Raw genomic sequence first — 19,785 nt, 5'->3', positions numbered from 1 at the left:
TTAAAAATGACTTTCTCAAAGAAAATGTCAGAGTCCAAAATTTATTGTCGCTTTCATCATTTTGGGATACTTTCTATCAAAAAATGTTATCAAAAGTCACTCCAGTACCATTTTAAAGAAGCATGACAAGAAAGGTAGTCTGATACCCTAAATAAATAAGTGAGAGATAACTGTAATGAATAAAAAATTGAATCATCCTTCTATAGTTCTCACTGAAACCGGAGGTTTCTCAGAGGAAATAGCAAGATTCAAATCTAAAAAAAGAAGAAAATGAGTGCAGGAAAACGCCATTATAAAGAATAATTAAGAGCTTTCTCACAAAATCAACATTTTATTCACTTCTTCAACAATGATGTCTCTCACTACAGGTGTTGCTAATAAATTAACCATTTAACCTTGAAAATCTGTTTCAAGATTTTTTTTATACGAAAAAGTAAAGCTTCCAAAACCAGTTGGAGAGCTTCATATACACAAAATTGATGAGGCAGAAAGAAAAAAAAAGAAACATCTTAGGAAAGGGTGACAGATATCTTCAACGGTGATACATTAAGGTCTTTTTCCCCTTAGAATAGTCTGAAGATATCCATATCGAAAATAGATGGGAAATGCCTCTTACTAGGTAAGATTACCCGATTCACTGAATGGACTAGTCCGTTCCTTGCTGCAACATCACACTGCACTGCTCTTGCTGGTCCAAACCGTACTCTGTCTAGATGTCCACTGCGATGCAAGGAGAGCATATTACCTTCTAAGGTACGAATGTAATGATGACGGAAGGGAAAAGAACTCACTGAGTTGCAGCATAAAGACTCTGAAACAATGAAAATCAACAGTTTAGGTACGAATAAGCAGGAAACTTACTAGAATAACTATTAATATTAAATATTTTACAAGATATACGGAAGACTGGATGTTGTGAAGATATTTATTATTTGAGATGTTAATTTTTTTTTAAGGAAGGAAAAAACTCATCACTACCTCTACCGGGAGTCGAACCCGGGTCCCTCGATTGCCGGACGAGTGCTCTGACCACTAAGCTACAGAGGAGATAGAGATTTTCCTTCGCTAGAGCGTATATATGCCGAACGGACTAAATATTTTATATTTAACCTTTTAACGGCCAATGTTCCCAATTGGGAACATACTTTTGATTAATTCAAAAAAAATATTTCTCTTCAACGAAAATAGCTGATTTTTTTTCCCTGAACATATAAGGTTCTGAACTTAATTTAGAAAAGACAAAAGTTATTCGATTCAGCTCTTATCATATCAATTTATTATTCTAAAATCACCCATTTTCAAGGGAAATTATCTGTAAGTTTATGTTTTAATTATTAAAATAGTTTTTGTAAACATACATGCATCTCAATTTTTTTTTAATTGTAGAATATTGCCAAGAATGATAAGAAATGCTCAATGAGAGAGAAAAAAAATTTGTTTGAATTCCAGGGAACTTTTCCTACGATTGTTCCCAATTGGGAACATTGGCCACTACTGACTATTCTAAAGTGCAATGCAGGGGAGTGGCATTCCGAAAAAACAATTTATTGCTTTTTCCTTCTCTCTGGTGTGTCTCAAAAGGAAGGAAAAGTATCAAATTTCGCATTCCGATGTTTACATGCAGCACCCCCTTTTTTCTGTGACTGACTTTGCCCTCCCCCCCCCCTTCAACCTTCCCTCTACGTTTTGAGTAATTTTGTTGGTACGTTGGTCTTTCAGTTCTCAGTTGATATCTGGTCTTGTGACTTTCTACACTTCTTTTTCCCATCTTTTTTGTTATACTAGTAGCTTATTAGACTGAGTTTGAGAGATTCTGATATATCACATCTCTCTGATGAAGAATTCGAAATGTGCCAGCTACTGCCTGATGAAAATGAGCGGGCTACAGATGAGGAAAATATCGATGACAACATGCTTGGCCCGGTCGTTCCTGCAGATGTTTGTGGATATCTGTGTTTTAAAATCACCACGTAGTTCATTTGTGGGTGAATTTGTAGATCCTATCAACATGCCTTCTACATCAAAATTGCCTTTCAAAGATCAGATAATTACCCAGTCAAAAAATAAGAAAACATCATGTGTCAAGTGCCAAAAGACTAAAATTCATGCAACCGAAGTGGAAAAAAAAGTACTGCATTCGACAAAAATATAAGTGAACCTACTGGAGCAATCAGTCATAAGTTTCCTGAGATAAGTGCAAGCCGACTCGATTGATATTTTTTTTCAAATTTTTACGGCAAGAGTACCTCAGTTACTTGGCTGAGATGACAAATATTTATGTCGCACAACATGGATCGAATTTGAAAATTGAGTGTAAAAAAATCGCAAAGTTTTTTGGATTGGTTTTGCTAAGTGGTATCACAGAATACCAAGTGAAAATGATTACTGGGGTACTTTCAGTAGACACAGCAGTACCGATTGTCCCCACTGTTATGCCGAGAAATAACTTTAGAGACATAAAAAATAACTTCCATTTGATGGATAACTCTTTGTTACAACCCGGTGATAAGTTGGCTATCTATGATGAATTAAATGAAAAATTCACACACATTCGGTTTGGGTTGTTCCATGATAAACTAAGCATCGATGAATCAATAGTACCGTATTACGCTCATCATTCAAGTAAGATGTTTATATGGGGAAAACCGATTCGCTTTGGATTTAAAATTTGGATGATTTGCTCAAACAATGTGGTTTCCCATATAAAATGGAAGTATATGCTAGTAAGCAGTCATCGGAGCCTGTGCCTTTAGGTACCAGAGTTGTAAATAATATTTTCTCTCTCTTTATATTTTTAAATAATATCTTTTAACTTATCAAGGGATCCATACAAAAACCTAAATCCGTATGTATGTATTCTTTTGTGAATTTTAGACCAGCATATCAGCTCATCATAAGCTCTTTATTATAATACAGATATACATGCCTTTTGAGTGTATTCGAGAGAAGTTTATTTCCATCATTTTTAAAATTCTATATGTATATTCTTTAATTTTTAAAATAAATTTATTAAATGATGACGAATTTTGCATCATCCTGTAAGATGGCTTCACTGCGAAAATTATGTTTAGTCAGATCCGGCCAATGTTCCCAATTGGGAACATTCAAGAAAACGCATAGGGAAATTTTTTTTCTTCAATTTCTCGATTGATATCTCTTAACTAAAAAATCAGAAGGAGAAATTAACAAAAAAAATAATGAAAATCACTTGGAATCTGAATTCGGCCGGTAAAAGGTTAAGTCGCTCAGCTTATAACAAATGTAATGGTATGGCAAAAGCATTTTGGTTTCATCTCATGGAAGCACCAAATAAATAGTAAACTAAATTGTTGGATTGTATTTTGGTTTCGTTGGCACAAGGACCAATTTGTGCCAAAGTGCGCCAAAACAAATTGGAAAACGAGATAAAATTTGTTCTTGTCATGTGAGGTAAGTATGAAACAATGATGCTGGAGAGAGAAATGTAAAAAGAATAACATAGAATGTAAAACTATCATTTGTCATAAAAACTAAATTTCATTTTTCAAAATATATCATAACCAGGCTTTTAACTGCATGTTTTCTAAATAACTATTTTCTTTCATTTAAACTGATATAACTCCTCTTTAACTAAACCTTTTGTAGATCCTTTGAGTAAGTATCATAATGCAGGTGCATGCCACACTATAAGTAAGAATTTGATCACCTAATATGGATCAAAATGTTTGAAGTCCCATTTCAACTCTTACAAAAATTTCTTCCAGCAATTAAACTCTCTCCACATAGAACAATAAGACAAAATTCTTCTAAAGACTGATTATATTTTTGGAGGTGATGATTACAAGGAAGAAAATTCATCTTATCCCCCCCATGGAGGCAGAAAAAATATAGTCTTTCGAGTAAACTTGTAATAACAAGTGGAGAGGATATTTCTACATATAGAGCATAATAAGGCCTACAACATATGAAATTCAGAGATAATATGAAACAACCAAAATAATTTGTCTTGTTGTTGCTTCCAAATTCGGACAACACATGGCACCATTACTTAAATACATGCGATCCATTCCACAGAAATAAACTTTACATACAGAACACATACACTGCACATTTTGGAAGGCCTCAATTTCTTCCCAAGTTCTTCAGAGGAATATTTGTGAAATCAAATATCAAATAACAATATAAAATGAAATATTTCTGATAGAAAAATAAGGACGCCTTCATTTCCAGCCCAGCATCTTAACGGCAGTAAACTGTGGTGTAGCAATACGGCTGGAGTTGGTGTGTGGTGAAGTAGCCGAATTCATTAGGAGCCATTCACATTTACTATTGAGAAAAGCTGTCTATAAAATAATGTTTTTACAACTTTTTCAAAGCTTAGTGACCTTCATTCTACGGTAGCAAAAAGGCTGTTATAGTCTCCAGAAAATTTGCACTCTACTCGGTTGTCAATTTTGTATTTCACAAATGAAATTTTAGGTGCCAATGCCAATTTTACAGTCACGATGGCATGCTCATGCCTGAGATTTGTGAAGCTCTGGTTCAGTGTGCAGAAAAAGATATTGTGCTGGTAGAAAAATGTACAACAAAGAAATATATATTGTGGTTTTTTTTACAGAAATCCTACAGCAGGGAAAATTAATTTCAAATGTAAAATTAAAATAAAAAAATATGCTCAACTAAATAAGTATGCATGCAATATAGCATGTCCGGTCATTATTTTTCCTACGTACCAGGAATTATGTGCATCCTCAGAATCTGTTCAGCTTGAGTCTTGTTTTCCAGCAGCTCATTCAATGATTTCTTTTCAAATCTCTCAAAAGCTTCATCAGTAGGAGCGAGCAACGTGTAGGGACCTTCCCCGTCATCTGCCAATTTTGATTCCAAGTCTGTAGATTCCAGAAGTTTCAATAATGTTTTATGGCCACCCATGGATTTTAAGGTCTCAATAATATTATTCTGTGGTGGAACCAAAACCTGAAAAACAAAAAGAAAAAAATATATATATATTTATGAATTATGAATGAATATATATATATATATATATATATATATATATATATATATATATATATATATATATATATATATATATATATATACACATATATATATATATACTATTTATGAATGATCATTCTCATTCCTACTGAAACATGATCACATGAATGCATGATGTGCAGGAAATTGGTTGTTATGCAGAGATATGACCAGAAAATAATTTCACAAAAGAAATTCACATTTGCTTCCACTGGGACCTAAAAACCACAGTAATTTTTCCAATCCAGGTGAGTGCTACCACTATAGAAGCCATGAGAATTTTTTTCCCTTGGAGCCTTGGTGTCCTTTATGAGCAATTAGCTGATTGTCACTAAGAAAGAAATTTTGTACTGCTTTTATAGCATAGTGGTAACATACTCACCCAGGATGCAAGTTGGACTAAGGTTTCAGTTCCCATGGAGGCATTTCTTTCCTATAGTCATCATCTCTGCATAACTACCATTTTCTCTCATATCTTGTATTAACAAGTGGACACATTTCTCTAAACAGGAAAATGCCTGTTCAAGATAATTTTAACATTTTGATAACATTTTTTTCTGAAAATTGTTCAGTGGTGGTCAAAGAAAGCAAATAGAATGATCAGTTTCATTCTTAAAAATGTCTTTTTCACATTCTCCTAAAGTCATTCTTTCACTTTTCTGAGGCTTAGTTCATCGTGGACTGGAGTATTCTGTAAGGTTTAGGAAGATCACACCAACAGAGGAGAATAAACTTGGTTGAGGGAGCCGCAGAGAACAGCTAGGCATGTCCTTGTTGGCACACAGGACAGGCTATGAAGAAAGACTTAATTTCTTGAATATGTTCACATTTAAAGAATGCAGGTATCGGGAGGGGATATGACTAAAGTGTTCAAAATTTTCAATTTTATGGATAGGGTGGACCACAAGTCATTTAACCACTGTCAACCAACTGCACACATCTGCAAGGAGACACCAGTATCATTTATTAAGGAACAATTCCAGGTTGTGGTGTCACAAGGAGTTTTCCTCTAATAGGGTTGTGAGTGAATGGAATGGATTACCTTTGCTAGAATTCTTATACGACTGTCATGTTTAAAAAGAAATATGATGCTTATAATAGAAAGAATCGAGAGGCTCTCATACTTACATAAGAGACAACCATAATCTTTTTTGTGGGCAGCGTATTATTCATTTTTTCTTTTCGTGATAAATGCTTTTATATCTGGTTTTTTTTCTTAGTTATATTTGGTACACATATTTTTTACAGGCATATTTTATTTCAGGCACCTCACTGGGCAATTTAAGTGTTATGGCATTTGTATTTATATAAAATACTTCAAATGTATCAGTCAATCACAGTTTGAAATATAAATCACACACTGAAGCATGATAGGTATTTTAGAGCACATGAAAACATTTCTTTTCTTAGCTCAGTTATAAAAGTAAGTTCTGAAATTACACAGCCAACTCAAAACAAAATGAATAACCTTACCTTATCAATAAGATGAAGAACAGCTCCACATGCCTGGTTGTCAGGGTTAATAATGGATGAGCACTGCACAGTTGCACCAACCGCTAGGCCAGGAAACTATGAGAACACAAAAATGTATTTGAATAACAGTTTTGAAATACAGAAATAAGTAAAAAAAATTGAAATGACATAAACTGAAGTGAATTTGTAACAAAAGAATAATATAATCAATCTGAGTATATTGAAATCAGAAAACACATAGTCGGTGATAAAACATACTGATCAAAAAGAAACTTGAACAACTTTTACAAGTTGTTTGTTTTGAAGAGTGCAATCTAATTTATATATATATAGTACATTCAGATAACATGGCATACTAAGGTAATATGGAATACCAGGTTTTCTCTGCCTTCAGGTATGGCCTCCAAATGAACAGTGATAACTTCAAGATGTCCCATGATGTTACAGAGTCAGTGTTGCTATGTTGTCACCATTGTCACGGCTCTGCTATAGAAAACGATTTTTTTCCCACTTTTAAAAACTTGCGTAAGTAAATTTCTGAAAGGGTTTATTATTGGAAATGGGCCCAATAATTTGAAACTAAGCACAATGCACATCACAAGTGTTGTATATTATTGTGCTGTGATTGTTTTTAGCATGCGATTCTCTCTGGTTAGATGGAACATTATTTTGTTAGGTACAGTAGAACTGGGCTAATTCGAACCTGGTCAGTTCAAATTTTGGATAATTCAAATTTTTACGAACTCCCCTTGTGTTTTCTATCTATTCTGCTTTAATTCAGGTTTTTTCTGAATGTTTTGGATAATTCGAAGTTGGAGGAAGAAAATTCATGATTTTCATATGAGCAAATTTAGTTTGGAAAAATTCTACAAGAAGTCAAACTTTTTTTTTTGACCAAGTTGTTAAACAACAAATCTTCAAAGACAAAAGTTTGAAAATTCCATTTTTCACTCCTCTTTCTTTGATAATTTAATGCCCATTATTTTAACGTTGCTCAACTGGAGTGAATCTAGAATGTGTGCTATTTTATACTGATTATGTTGTTCAACCTATGGATCAAGGTGTATCTTTAAAAATCTAAATTTTCTTATCATCAAAAGTGTGGAAATTATCGGAAAATACAAATTGCAATACCTTAATGGAAGTATATCTCCTCCATAGTATATGAATGAGAAGCAAAATGTGAGAAATAATTCATAATGAACTGGTTTCGGATGATCACACACACACATTAACTGTTTCCACAAATAAGGCTTTGAAGAGCATAGTCAAGAAATTTTGCAACGATGCTAATTCCAGAACAGTGGAATAATGCAGCACAGCTAAGATATATTATATATATAATTAGAAAATTATTAAAATTTAAGAAACATTTTTGTATCCTATATGTGTTATCCTCTGTGAATTTTGATGATTATGTTGCAATTCGTAGTCATTTTATGGATCCAGGATAGATTAATTGTATAATTCAAACTTTTTCCAAGTAACTTTGGACTTCAAATTAACCAAGTTCGACTGTAATATGGTATACTATAAGTATTATCTGAGTTGGGCTAGGATATCTCTTCAAGATGGAAAGTTTAGTAAGATAAAAGAGTAAAGGTCTACAAATAATGTGTGTCCTGTTCTCTGTCGGCCTAACTTCACCAGGGGCATTGAAAGTGTTTCTAATCTGTGGGTGCTAGTTTTGAGTTTCATATAGGGAATTTGATTGCTTGAACCAGCTCTAAATTTCCGTGAGTGCTCAAGCACCAACAGCTCTGACGCCACTGACCTTTTGCTTAATAAATGCCCACTGTTTTGGGGCAGAATAGGAAGATTGCATTTGTTACTTTTGTAAATAGGCTATGACTCCATAGTATCGTCAACTACAGGAAACAAATGAAATTTTTGTTTTTGACTGTCATCGACTTATTAAATCTTGTTTTTGATCAACTTGAATTAGTTTTCTTCATTTTGAACAACATATTCCATATTACTCTATGAAAATGATTTTTTTTAATGTTTTTTCTTAGTTATAATATTTATTTTTGAATACCAAGAGAAGAAACTAAATTTTAAAGAAATACAGATTTCAGGAACCTACCATGTACCAAATTAAAATAATCAAAAAAAGTAGTATTCCATATTGCCTGAATGTTTTATATTATTGGGCAGAACAAAGCACATAAAACATACAGTCAAAACATGAGATATACATTTAAAAAAACAAAAACTCAAAATAATAATGAAACAGACACTGTGACCCAATAGAGACTTGACCTTCCAGTGGGTCAGGGTCAATATGAATTAATTAAATGAATTATTGTCAAGCAACAGCCTTGCTATTGTAGTAAGTTTTGTGAAACTCACCACATCTTGAATTTGCATATGAATGTTCTGGTCTTCTGCAAGAGTGGCCAATTCTTTATTGCGCCCAAAGTCTTCCGACTTTGTTTTTGGAGCAGCGATGTGGTATAACAGAATTTGGCGCAGCTTCTCTGGATCATCCTTCCACTTTTTGATCTGATCTTCTGGAATACTCTGCATAATAAAATGAAAAAATTATTAAAATTAATGAAAATATCAATTTTTGCTTAATAAAATGCACACATCAATTACCTAATAACATGAGAATGAATGACCATGATGATAAACTTATAGCATTGAAATAATTATAGTTTTTGTATTTTACATTTATACTGGCATGAAATTTCACAAAAACTTTATGCATAATTTGAGCTTTCAAAAAATACTTAAACAAATAAAACAAAAATAAATTTTATCATGAATTATTACCACATCCCCTTAAGTCTCTTCAAAACATGATTTTAGAGGCTTGTGATTCTTATACTGATACAGTTTATGTGTTAACTTGCATTTCAAGCAAACACAATTTAAAAGAAATCAGCAATAAACATTGTCAAATAGTTCACAATTGTTGAAAATGGGATTGTATTTCAACAATGCAGAACTGGTTCTTTGGTAAATATCTCATAGTAAATATTTGCTTGAAGAACACAGGGAAAAACCAGTAACTACATGAAAATAAAATTTTAACTTTCAAAACTTCGGTGCATGTGCCATTACGGATACAGGCAGCCCTGCTTAATCTGATAATGGATAAATAAAAAAATACCCCCCCCCCCCACCACTTATTCAGATAAAATCCTCTGGAACCAAAATTTTTCTCGTAGAACTGGTTGAACTGGTGTGTTCATCTTCCCAGCTTAATCAAATATTACAATTCAACTGCAAATATGCATCAACCACTAGGTACATAATATTTTTGGATAAAACATTTGAAGGATAATGGAGAAAATCGCTGATAGTCTATTTTTTGACGAAAATAATTTAATGGTGTCATCTGTTTATGAGGTGTACTATCTATCTAGAATGAGTAGGGGGGAACAACAATGACAGTCTCATTGATGCACTTATTATGGAAAGTACTATAAACATTACGAAGCTGAATTTGTAAATTTTCATCATCTTACAATATTTTTCAACAAAACTTAATTTATTACAAGAAAACATTAAATAATTAGGCTCACTTTGATAGCATCTTTAGTAGGTAGAAACAATGTAACGTTGTCCATGGTGTTGAAAGTTGATTCTAAATCGGCAGCCTTGACAAGCTCTAAGAAATCTGATCTTTCCGCTTTTTCCAATATTTCTGTTACTGTATGAGCTTTTCAAAAACAAAAATACTCAAATAAGAATCTTATTTAATTTTGAAAAAAAAAAGTTTTTAAAAATGAAAACAAAAGAATATCAAATGTATTTGCAATAGAAGATGAAAGAATACCAATACATTTTTGCAATACCGGTAACCTGAGCTTAAATTATTTTTAATATTTGAACATCATACAACATTCTTTGATTACATATCTGATAACTACATCTACTTTTATATACATGTCCTAATAATGTACACACAAACAAAACTTGCTATAATAAAAGGAGAAACAGTTTCTTTACCATCCATGTTTTTTCTTAAATTTTTATTTTTAATTTGCTAAACGTGAAAATATATCAAACCTACAGATTTCTTTGAATATTAAAGCTGTCTTTATATTTATTGTACATATGAGCGTATTTTATTTTCAAGTTGAAAAGCTACATCTGAATCTAAATCAATAGGGAATATTAAACTACCTTCATGAGGAACAAGTACATCTTCTATGAAATGTACGACTCCGTTTGTTCCCATGACATTAGTGACATTGACTGTTGCTCCATCGACTCTGAGTTTTTTACCATCATCTTTCGTGAGCGTTAATATCTTGCCAAGAACATTCATAATACGAGCCCGATCATTCACAGCAGCAGAACACACAGTCCCTTTAACCACATGGTTCCTCAAGATACCTGGAAATATCAATTCAAGAATTATAAATTTGCAAAATGTTTCTGACTAGAAAACTAATAACATCAATAATCATCTTCAGAACTTAAAAAAAAGTAATTGATTGTTTGATCATTTTTGTCGCACCACAGTCATTTTCTGCACACGAGAGCTAGCTCTCTGCAATAAATTGTAGGTCCTGGTCTAATTAGCTCATTAGACCCCCAGGACCTACAATTTATTGCCGATTCTGAACGGCAGCAATTTTGTTTTCAGTTATGTTGTACGGATGATGAACAATTATAAAAAATATATATTATTTAGTATGATTGTTAGTGATATAAACTGAAAAATACTGTGATAGTAGTGATACAAATAGTGATATAAATTGAAAAAATATGATTCATACTTTCAGCACATCCTTCACCAGCCAGTAGTCTTTGCAACATGTCTTTGTTTACAGATTTAAAAGCACTGTCTGTTGGAGCAAAAATAGTCCAAGATTTTTCTGGATTTTTCAGCTCTTCCATCAAGTCGGTATGCTTCAGCACTGGAAAAAAAAACTTTTTTTAGCTACAAACAATCATAGAAATTGACATCAAAAGTAGTTTGCTGAAATCATTAAGCTTATGATACTATTTTTCAACCACATAAGAGCTACTCATGATATGCCAAAATGCCATGAAAAATAGAAGTTTCAAGGGTTTTTTAGAGGCCACAGCAAACCACTTTTCTTAGATTTCACATCTTCCCTTACCAGTTTTGAAATTCAATTTGGATTCCAATGATTGAATCAATTTGAAGCTTTGAACAAATCCAAATAATTCTAAGATATTTTAGAGTATATATACCAAGAGTTTTCCTGTATCTCTCATAACAGCAAATAGGATTGAATCTTTTAGGGGCCATTCAAGTATTATGTTAGCATCCAAGGGGGGAGGGGGTTTCCAATTTGCTGACTTTTGATGACAAGGGGGAGGGGGTTTGGATAATGCTTACATCATCAACCACCCTTTATGAGAATATAAAATATTTTTAATGGGATCTTACTCTGTGTGCCAAAAACGAGAAAAGCCTTTCAATAGTTTGTGAGCACTTGAAGTAACACGCCCCCCCCCCCCCAATTGATAAGTTCCATACAGAGCCACTTCAGTGATCTCTAAATGTTTCGCGTATCCAAGTGATCTGGAAATGTCAAAAATGGCTAAAAATTTGCTTATGTACTACTTGATGAACGGCTCCTTAGGAATGAAATTACTACATACAAAATGATGAAATAAATATTTCAAAAACATCAGGAAATTGTGGGAATAGAACACTTACAGCCTCACTTAAAGAGAATTCTGGGATCTAGATATTTTGAATAACGTTGCCAGTCTCGTTTTTTTCTTTTTGGAATCTTCAAAATGTTTTCCCATTTTTGATACTCACAAAAAAAAACATTAAAACATAAATGTCAGCAAATTTTTATTTTTTAAGTTCCCTTCATTCAAAATTTTTCAGCAGAAATGATGTGGGGTATATTCTTTTCACATACAATTGTTTAAGAGTTTTATTGCTAAATTTTATGTAATAAATCATGCTCTTTCCGGAAGCACTTTCTCCTGTAAGCCATCTTAAAAAAACCCATGAAAGTTCAACTTTAAGTGCTGCTCTCTGATGAAAGCTTCCAAAGTTGATATTCGCCATATTTCTAACTCAAAAATCACCCAATCCTTTCAGTCTGGACTTAAGTCCTTGAGGTCAAAACAAAAAATTCTACAGCAAGGAAAAGCAACTCTCACATTTGTGGCACCAGAGTTCGAAAGGGTTTAGACTTTAATAAATAATATCCAGGATGAAATGTGATAAGTGCGCAAGATTTATTTTCGGGAGCGTGGAAAAAAAAATTCTGAAGCTATCAACACAATTAACCCGTTTTGCCAGTGTCACTCGAATTCAGTTCAGGCAACCCAACCGCGCCAAATTTGGAATGCCCAAACTGACTCTGGGCAGGAGAAAAATCAGTGTTTCTATTCTGTTGATCCCGAACCGAGTTCATTTTCCTTTATCAAATGCTTAATGCAATTTACTGTTTTTTTCAATAAATAGCAATACCTGTTCAACATTTTTTTTTCCGTTTTTTGGAAGTTAGGCAGGATATTAGCTATAAAGGTGCTCATCAACAATAATTTTTTGGTTCAGTAATTCAGATTTTTAGTTTCCTATTTTAATTTTCTGAAAATTTTATACAAAAAAGGGGTTTTTTTTTGCAATGTCTGATTCAAACAATAATGAAGAATACCTTTTAGGTTCTTCAGGCTCAGATAACATTTCTACCGAATAATATGAAAATTCCAAAAGCGATGACGAAAGTGATTCTTTTTCATGTAGTATTTCGACACAGTTGTGTTTAGACAATCTTCCTCCTGCCAATCCAAGGTTTCCATTTCTACAAACACAAGTAGATGCTAACCGAATATTATTAAAAAAAGACTACTCCAACACCAGACAGTGTTTTTTATGCTGCCATAAAACTGACGAAAAAGGGAAAAAAGATGCAGCGCAACACACAATTGTTCTTGTATATACCATACTATAAAGGATTTGTGAAATTCTCATATTCACTATTGTCGTATTAAGTTTATCATTAGTCTATTATATTTAACTTGAAAATTACAATGTCATTTGATTTATTTTGCTATAATTAAACAATTTTGACTAAAATATGACTATAAACCAGCTTCCTAACCTTTTTTGTCCCATCGCCCCCTTTTTTATAATTTTATTTCTAGCATCGCTCCCCCACCCCCACCAATGCAATCTAACCCATAGAATCCTCTGTTATACCTGTAGCTTTTACCACCCTCTGGAACATTCCACCGCCCCCCCCCAGGGTCGTTAATGCTCACATTGGGAATCACTGCTATAAACCATTAATTTTCCACATGTATGTCAAAATATTGAATATAGCAGTTATTTCATATAGAAATTTCTATTGTTACAAAATAAAATTTTTCTAATCTTTTTAAATGTTATGATGCACTACAGAAAATTAAAGAATGAAGAAAAAAATACTATTTTGACACATTTTCCTGAAATATACTCTACAGGTAAGGTTTTAATCACTTTTCCTTCAATTTATAATATTGTTCTACTTTTAATTATCATTTTTTCAATTTTAATGTTGTCTCTATAGGCAAGAGAAAACAGATTTGTTTTTATGAATTTTATGGTAGATATCTATAAACCAGAGCAGCAATTCTCAATCGGTGCTCTGAGGAGCCCATGGGGCTCCAGGAACTGTAGCCACTCATGGGAAATAAAATAAAAAAGCTAGTAAATTTGGAAAAAATAATTACAAATATTTTTAAATAATAAAAATAAATCGGTAACTTTGGTGAATAAATAAAAAGTAGGCCTACAGGACTCTGCCACAGAAATTGTTTACCCAAAATTGCTCCGCGAGTCAAAAAAGGTTGAGAACCACTGAACTAGAGGATCGGAGGGAAATAAAAAAATCAATTCAAGTCTTAATTTGAACAGCAAACGGTTAATGTTAGATTAGAAAATTAAATAAAAAAAACAACATTCAAAATTTACTTAATTTTTAGAATAAACTTCACTTCAGTTTCAATAAACTCATTGAAATGATAGAAAAGTGATTTTAATTGAAATTGAATCAAATTATTTCTCAGTTATTACCAAATAACCTGAAAATAAAATACAACTGAAAAATAAGTTTAACTCACAGTTGTAGAAGATGGAAAACTGGGACCCGCCAGCTATTACTTCCCCTACAGATTTTCTTGGCAGTGGCAAAACATCAGACACTAGGTGAACTAAACCATTTGTAGCGAAGTTATTTTTTTCATCCACCGGAATACAGTTTGCAGTATAAACCTGAGTAAGAATAAAATCACTATATTTCCTGAATGCGAAGTTATGCAATGTTCAAATCCTTGAATAGTATTCAAAAAATAAATTGCAATGATATCCACTATTGATAGAAAAAAATCAGTGATAAAATTTCATACCACAGAAATTCATTCAGTTAAATGAATCCCCGGTATTTCAAAATTATAATTTAATAGTAATTATATATAATTTATAAGGTGAAACTAGAATTATCTGACCATCATCTGGTACTATAAATAAATCACATAACTCTCAAACAAAAACATTAAGTGATTTAAAAAAAGTTGCAGTAAGCTACATTGTGCTGAATCAGTTTTCATAGTGCGCCAGCCTCAGAAGGGATCCTTATATGATTTAGAGCATGGATCAACCTTCATGGACAATGAAGAATACCTTTTAGGTTCTTCAGGCTCAGATAACAACATTTCTACAGAAGAATATGAATATTCCTATGAGTTAGAGGTGATCAACCTTCAGGAGAGTGGGCCACTTCATTGATTTGAAAATCATGCTGTAGGCCACTTAATGAAGTGATCTGGAACAATGCCACAGGTCACTTAAGCGATCTGTGAATGTACTGTGGTAATGTGTGAATAAGCTTTGGGTCACTTTATTGATCTGGAAATGTGTTGCGGGTCACTTAAGTGATTTGTAAATCTGTTGTGGTCAGTCAAGTGCTGCGGAACTGTGTTGCAGTATTGCTTAAGTGCTCTGGAACTGTGAATAAACCGTGGATCACTTGAGTAATCTCTTCAATGTGTAGCACATTATACTTAAGTGATCTGAGAATGCATCACAGGCCATGCAAGTGGTGTGGACCAGCACCACGGTCACTAAACTGATCTGGAAAAGTGCCAATGTGTAAAAATAGACTAAGTTATGTCTTATGTCTCAGGTTGAAAGCCACATCCGATTAGTCCTAGCCCGCGGGTCATAGGCTGAGAGTACATATGATTTAGGAAGAGCAATACTACGCAGCGACAAAATCGAGCCAGTCAAGTATCCACACATATTGAATGACTACTGAAATTACCTGAAGTAAGACATAAAACTGCAAGATTATTTACCATGTTGTAGGAGCGGTATTTGTTTATTCTGACGGTTGTCTTCCCATTGAGTGACTGGAAAACTCCGTCATTTTCAACACTGTGCAAGTTTACGAATCCATCAACCAAGTGGCCACCAACCAAATATGAAATGTCTGTCAGTCTTTTCGGTGCTGGTTCCAGAATCTCATTCTGAAGAAATAAACGAAAATAAAACCAGAAATAACTTTTGATACTTGACAGAAAACTGAACATTTCTACCATTCTACACATATAAAAATTTACAGATATCATATCACACACCCATGTTTCTAAATTTGTAAACCAAGAAATCAAATCAAAAATATTGTCTTTTATAATATTGCTGAAGTTCATTTGTGAGTTAATTTCTCTCAGTGAGTAACAACAGTCTCACACAGTGAGTGGATTCAGAAGCATATCTATTTGAATTCAGGATATTCATCCACAAATGGATATTCATCTCCACAAATAACCAGTTTCTCAATGAATCTTGTATTGATTAAATATAGATTGTTTTGTGTAAACATGGATACACAGCATGACTCATACTGCTCACAAGTCAGAAAAATTAAGATTAATGCATTGAATACACATACATCTTTCTCAACCTATGTTGGAGGCTGTTTTTCCTATCTGTATAAAATTGATTTTGTTTGTGTATGTCGTCACCATAAATTTTGCATATATACCAAACAGGGCCTGACTTGAACGATATATGATACTTTAAAATTTTGTCAGTGCTGGGCAAATGGATGAAATGAGCAAAAAAACTTTCGGGCAACAGTAGTTTCTAGGTCTCAAAGAGGACAGAATGTTTATCGTGGTTCCCTAGCAATGCGTTCCAGACATGTATATGTTTTTAAATGGTTTGTAATCTTTTTAATGCTGCCAATATATCTATAATAGTTTGCCACTTATTCAATCCTCTCAGTAATTGAAGAAAACCTGGGCAGCACCAGTTATCATAGATAGTTTGATATACAATAAACACATTTCATAGCTAACTCCTGTACTTCCATTGTTGATATACACTTTGTAGCATTAAAACCCCTATAAGAATTACTTGTTATAAACCGGGCAACCTTCAGCCCTTATTAGTCTGTTATAATGAGGTTCTCTTGTATAGGTATTACTAAATGAAAATATATGTGGGAGGACCAAGGATGGACAAATCTATTGCCAGACATGGCCGGGCATGTAAAAATTAAACTCGGGCATGTATTTTTCTCAATCATGCCGGACGCAGGCATGTAAAAAATCAAAATAATAAGGGAAAAAGTTTTTAGGGTTTATAAGGAAATTTTGAGAGTTCAAGCAAATGAGAAATGCAAATATTATTTCTCATTATTTAAATCTGTCAGTAAGTATTTCATCAATAGATGAGCAACACCATTTGTTTTGAATATGTGGGGAAAATATTATGAAAAGGGAAATTTTTCACAAAAATTTTGTATTATGGCCTAATGAAAGGTCTTTTACAAAACTTGGCAAATAGAACCAATTAGCTTATCAGCCGTATTCACTCGAGTGTAACCAATATGCTCATTCATTGCATTTGCCAAGGTGAACATAATACCACCCTTAGACTAGGTGACCATCACAGATCAAAACTCTGGGGAAATTGTCTAATATTGGTCAGTGTGGGAAACTTCTTAGTGTTGTATAAAATTTTGCGAGTTCATCAAAGAAAAAATCTGACATTTTTTTTAATGCAATGCACTTAATTTTCTTTATTATCTGCATATTCTCATCTATAGATAGCCCCACATTCATTCTGAATGGGTGGGAAAAATTTGCTCAAAAGAGAAAACTAAGCAATTTTTTTTGGGCATGTTAAATATCGATTGGGGCATGTATTTAAGTTACATGCTGAACCGGGAATGTAAATATTTTTAGATTTGTCCAGCCTGGGGGGGACCTGATAGTTCATACTGCATATTCATGCTTTTAAAAAAAAAAATTGTTACCACTGATTCTATCAATCTCATATTGCCATGAAATATTTCACATTATTTGTCTCACCCGATCAATCACTATACTACCATTGTACAGTTTAATCAATCAATAATTCAAATATTTATACAACTAATATTAATTTAAGGAAATCACGAAAAATCACTCAAACTTACATCATCATTTTCTTCTTCAAATGCAACTACATCCTCATCCGAAGGAGCGAAAACTGTGAAGTTTTCTGCCTGTAGTTTACCACCAAGTCCTGCCATTTCAAGCATATCGGCAAACTTTTTAGCATCCATACTTTTTAATGTCTTCATCAGATCATCCATTTTGACTGAAACAGGGATAACGAGTTATAGGGATATAGAAAATTTTATGACTTGCATGCATCTTCTACAATCTTTCATCATTTGTTAAAGCACATAGTTTGATTAACAATGAAAAATATTGATTAAAAATAGGCATAGCGCAAAGCAACAAGTACTGTTGCTAAATTCAAGCAATGCAAAATTTCATGCTAGCAATTTTTGTTGGTTTTCTAGTTTTAATTTTATGTGTGTGTGCATGTTTGTTATTAATGGTATTTGCTAGTTTTAAATTTTGTAAATGTCTATTTGTTTGGAGGAGGCATTTCCTTGCAACCACTTAGCCGAACTCTTGACTGCTCTATATCCTACCAACTCTTAACAGAACCATGTTATCAGGGTTATCGAGAAATATATATATATTGCAAATCATCACCTATAACAATGATTTTTTTTCTCCATGGAATCACAAAAAAATCACTATTAGAATTATTAAAACTATACAATCATGCAATTTAATTCTGTTTGTAAAAAAACATAAGTACAGTGATACCTCAGATTTGACTAACGAACATTTTTGTTGATATGGATGTGCACTCTAACATAAAACCACTATTGTATAAAAATAATCAGATTTGCTCTCACTCGAACCTTATTAATTTATGTCCACCTCAGAATCTTTTCCCAGAGATGTGTGCCTCCACTTTTATTTATAAAAGTTTTTGAATCACCATATCATGTGAGATGAAAGATTCTGGTGATAGAAAATGCAAATAAGAAACAAAGCTTATGTTTTTAGAGCATGCATTCTCTTGGTGCAAGACTCTCAACATCAAAATGAACAGTCTCTGACCAAAGCTATGGTCAGAGACTATTAGAACATCATAGGATCTTATCTTTTTCATGTTCACATATCAGACACAGAAATGAGTTGACCAAAACATGAATGGGGACACATACGAACTCAACTGAATTGTGTCAGTCACCAATAATGTACATAATGTAACACAGAAGATCTTCAGAATTCTCAGCTTCCTGTAAATTCTCATTTATCACATTTTTAAGTTGTTCATTTTAGTATTCGGTTAGTTTATCTTTTTTTTACAGCACTCCTGGGTGTTTTATAAAAATGCATCTTTAAATTTTTGGCAGAAACAGGAAAAAATTCAACTATTTTCTATAAGAAACCTATGGAAAATAACATTTCGACTAATGAACATGATAATGGAATAAATTACTTTTGTTAGCAGAGGTGTCAAAATTTAACACTAAATGCAAGATTACATTTATTAGTTACTTTCACATGAAGTATTATTACAACATAGGTCTTCAAGAATGTTTCCAGATTAATAACACACTGTAAAATTCTGTGATCATTAAATCATGATTTATCTTTCGATCATTTGAACATACAGAAACAAGAATGATAGTCAATGCTCATCATAATGACCTCCCTCGTTCCACCAAAAATAGACGTTATATTGGGAAGTTGTTGCATTAAATGTTTGAGAACAAATTAGCTTTTTAAGAGAATTCACGAATGAAATACAAAATTATATCATTCATTTTTCTTATAATGTACGTAAGCAGTTGCAGTGAAAATGCATCAAGGTAGAAAATAATAGTAAAATTGCAATAATTAATCAAACACATGCATTAATGTGTGTGTGTGCGCCAAATTCTCAAATGTCATTACTTCAAACTCAATTTTAGTAAACCAAAAACATATATTTTGTAC

The 19,785-nt window shown here is 32.9% G+C and overlaps 1 protein-coding gene across 1 annotated transcript in view; it reads right to left on the bottom strand.

Moving 5' to 3' along the window:
* Positions 1-311: 311 nt before the first annotated feature.
* The window catches only part of LOC149087339 (transforming growth factor-beta-induced protein ig-h3-like), a 39,383-nt gene continuing 19,909 nt past the window's right edge, over positions 312-19,785 (bottom strand). Inside the window, exons 5-14 of the mRNA XM_089231396.1 lie at positions 17,913-18,076; positions 15,784-15,954; positions 14,551-14,701; positions 11,229-11,369; positions 10,630-10,842; positions 10,026-10,162; positions 8,845-9,015; positions 6,493-6,588; positions 4,713-4,956; positions 312-811 (exon numbers count right to left, since the gene is read on the bottom strand). Of these exons, the coding sequence (XP_089087522.1) occupies positions 564-811; positions 4,713-4,956; positions 6,493-6,588; positions 8,845-9,015; positions 10,026-10,162; positions 10,630-10,842; positions 11,229-11,369; positions 14,551-14,701; positions 15,784-15,954; positions 17,913-18,076 (1,736 nt within the window). The 3' untranslated portion in view covers positions 312-563. The remainder of the gene's footprint in view (positions 812-4,712; positions 4,957-6,492; positions 6,589-8,844; positions 9,016-10,025; positions 10,163-10,629; positions 10,843-11,228; positions 11,370-14,550; positions 14,702-15,783; positions 15,955-17,912; positions 18,077-19,785) is intronic.

The sequence above is a fragment of the Pholcus phalangioides genome, unplaced genomic scaffold, assembly GCF_987345545.1.
Source record: "Pholcus phalangioides strain wild (caught in Gottingen) unplaced genomic scaffold, Ppha-v1.0 ptg000004l_1, whole genome shotgun sequence".
Lineage (NCBI taxonomy): Eukaryota > Metazoa > Arthropoda > Arachnida > Araneae > Pholcidae > Pholcus > Pholcus phalangioides.
Note: the sequence above shows the minus strand (reverse complement) of the source record. Positions and strands in the feature narration are given on the sequence as shown.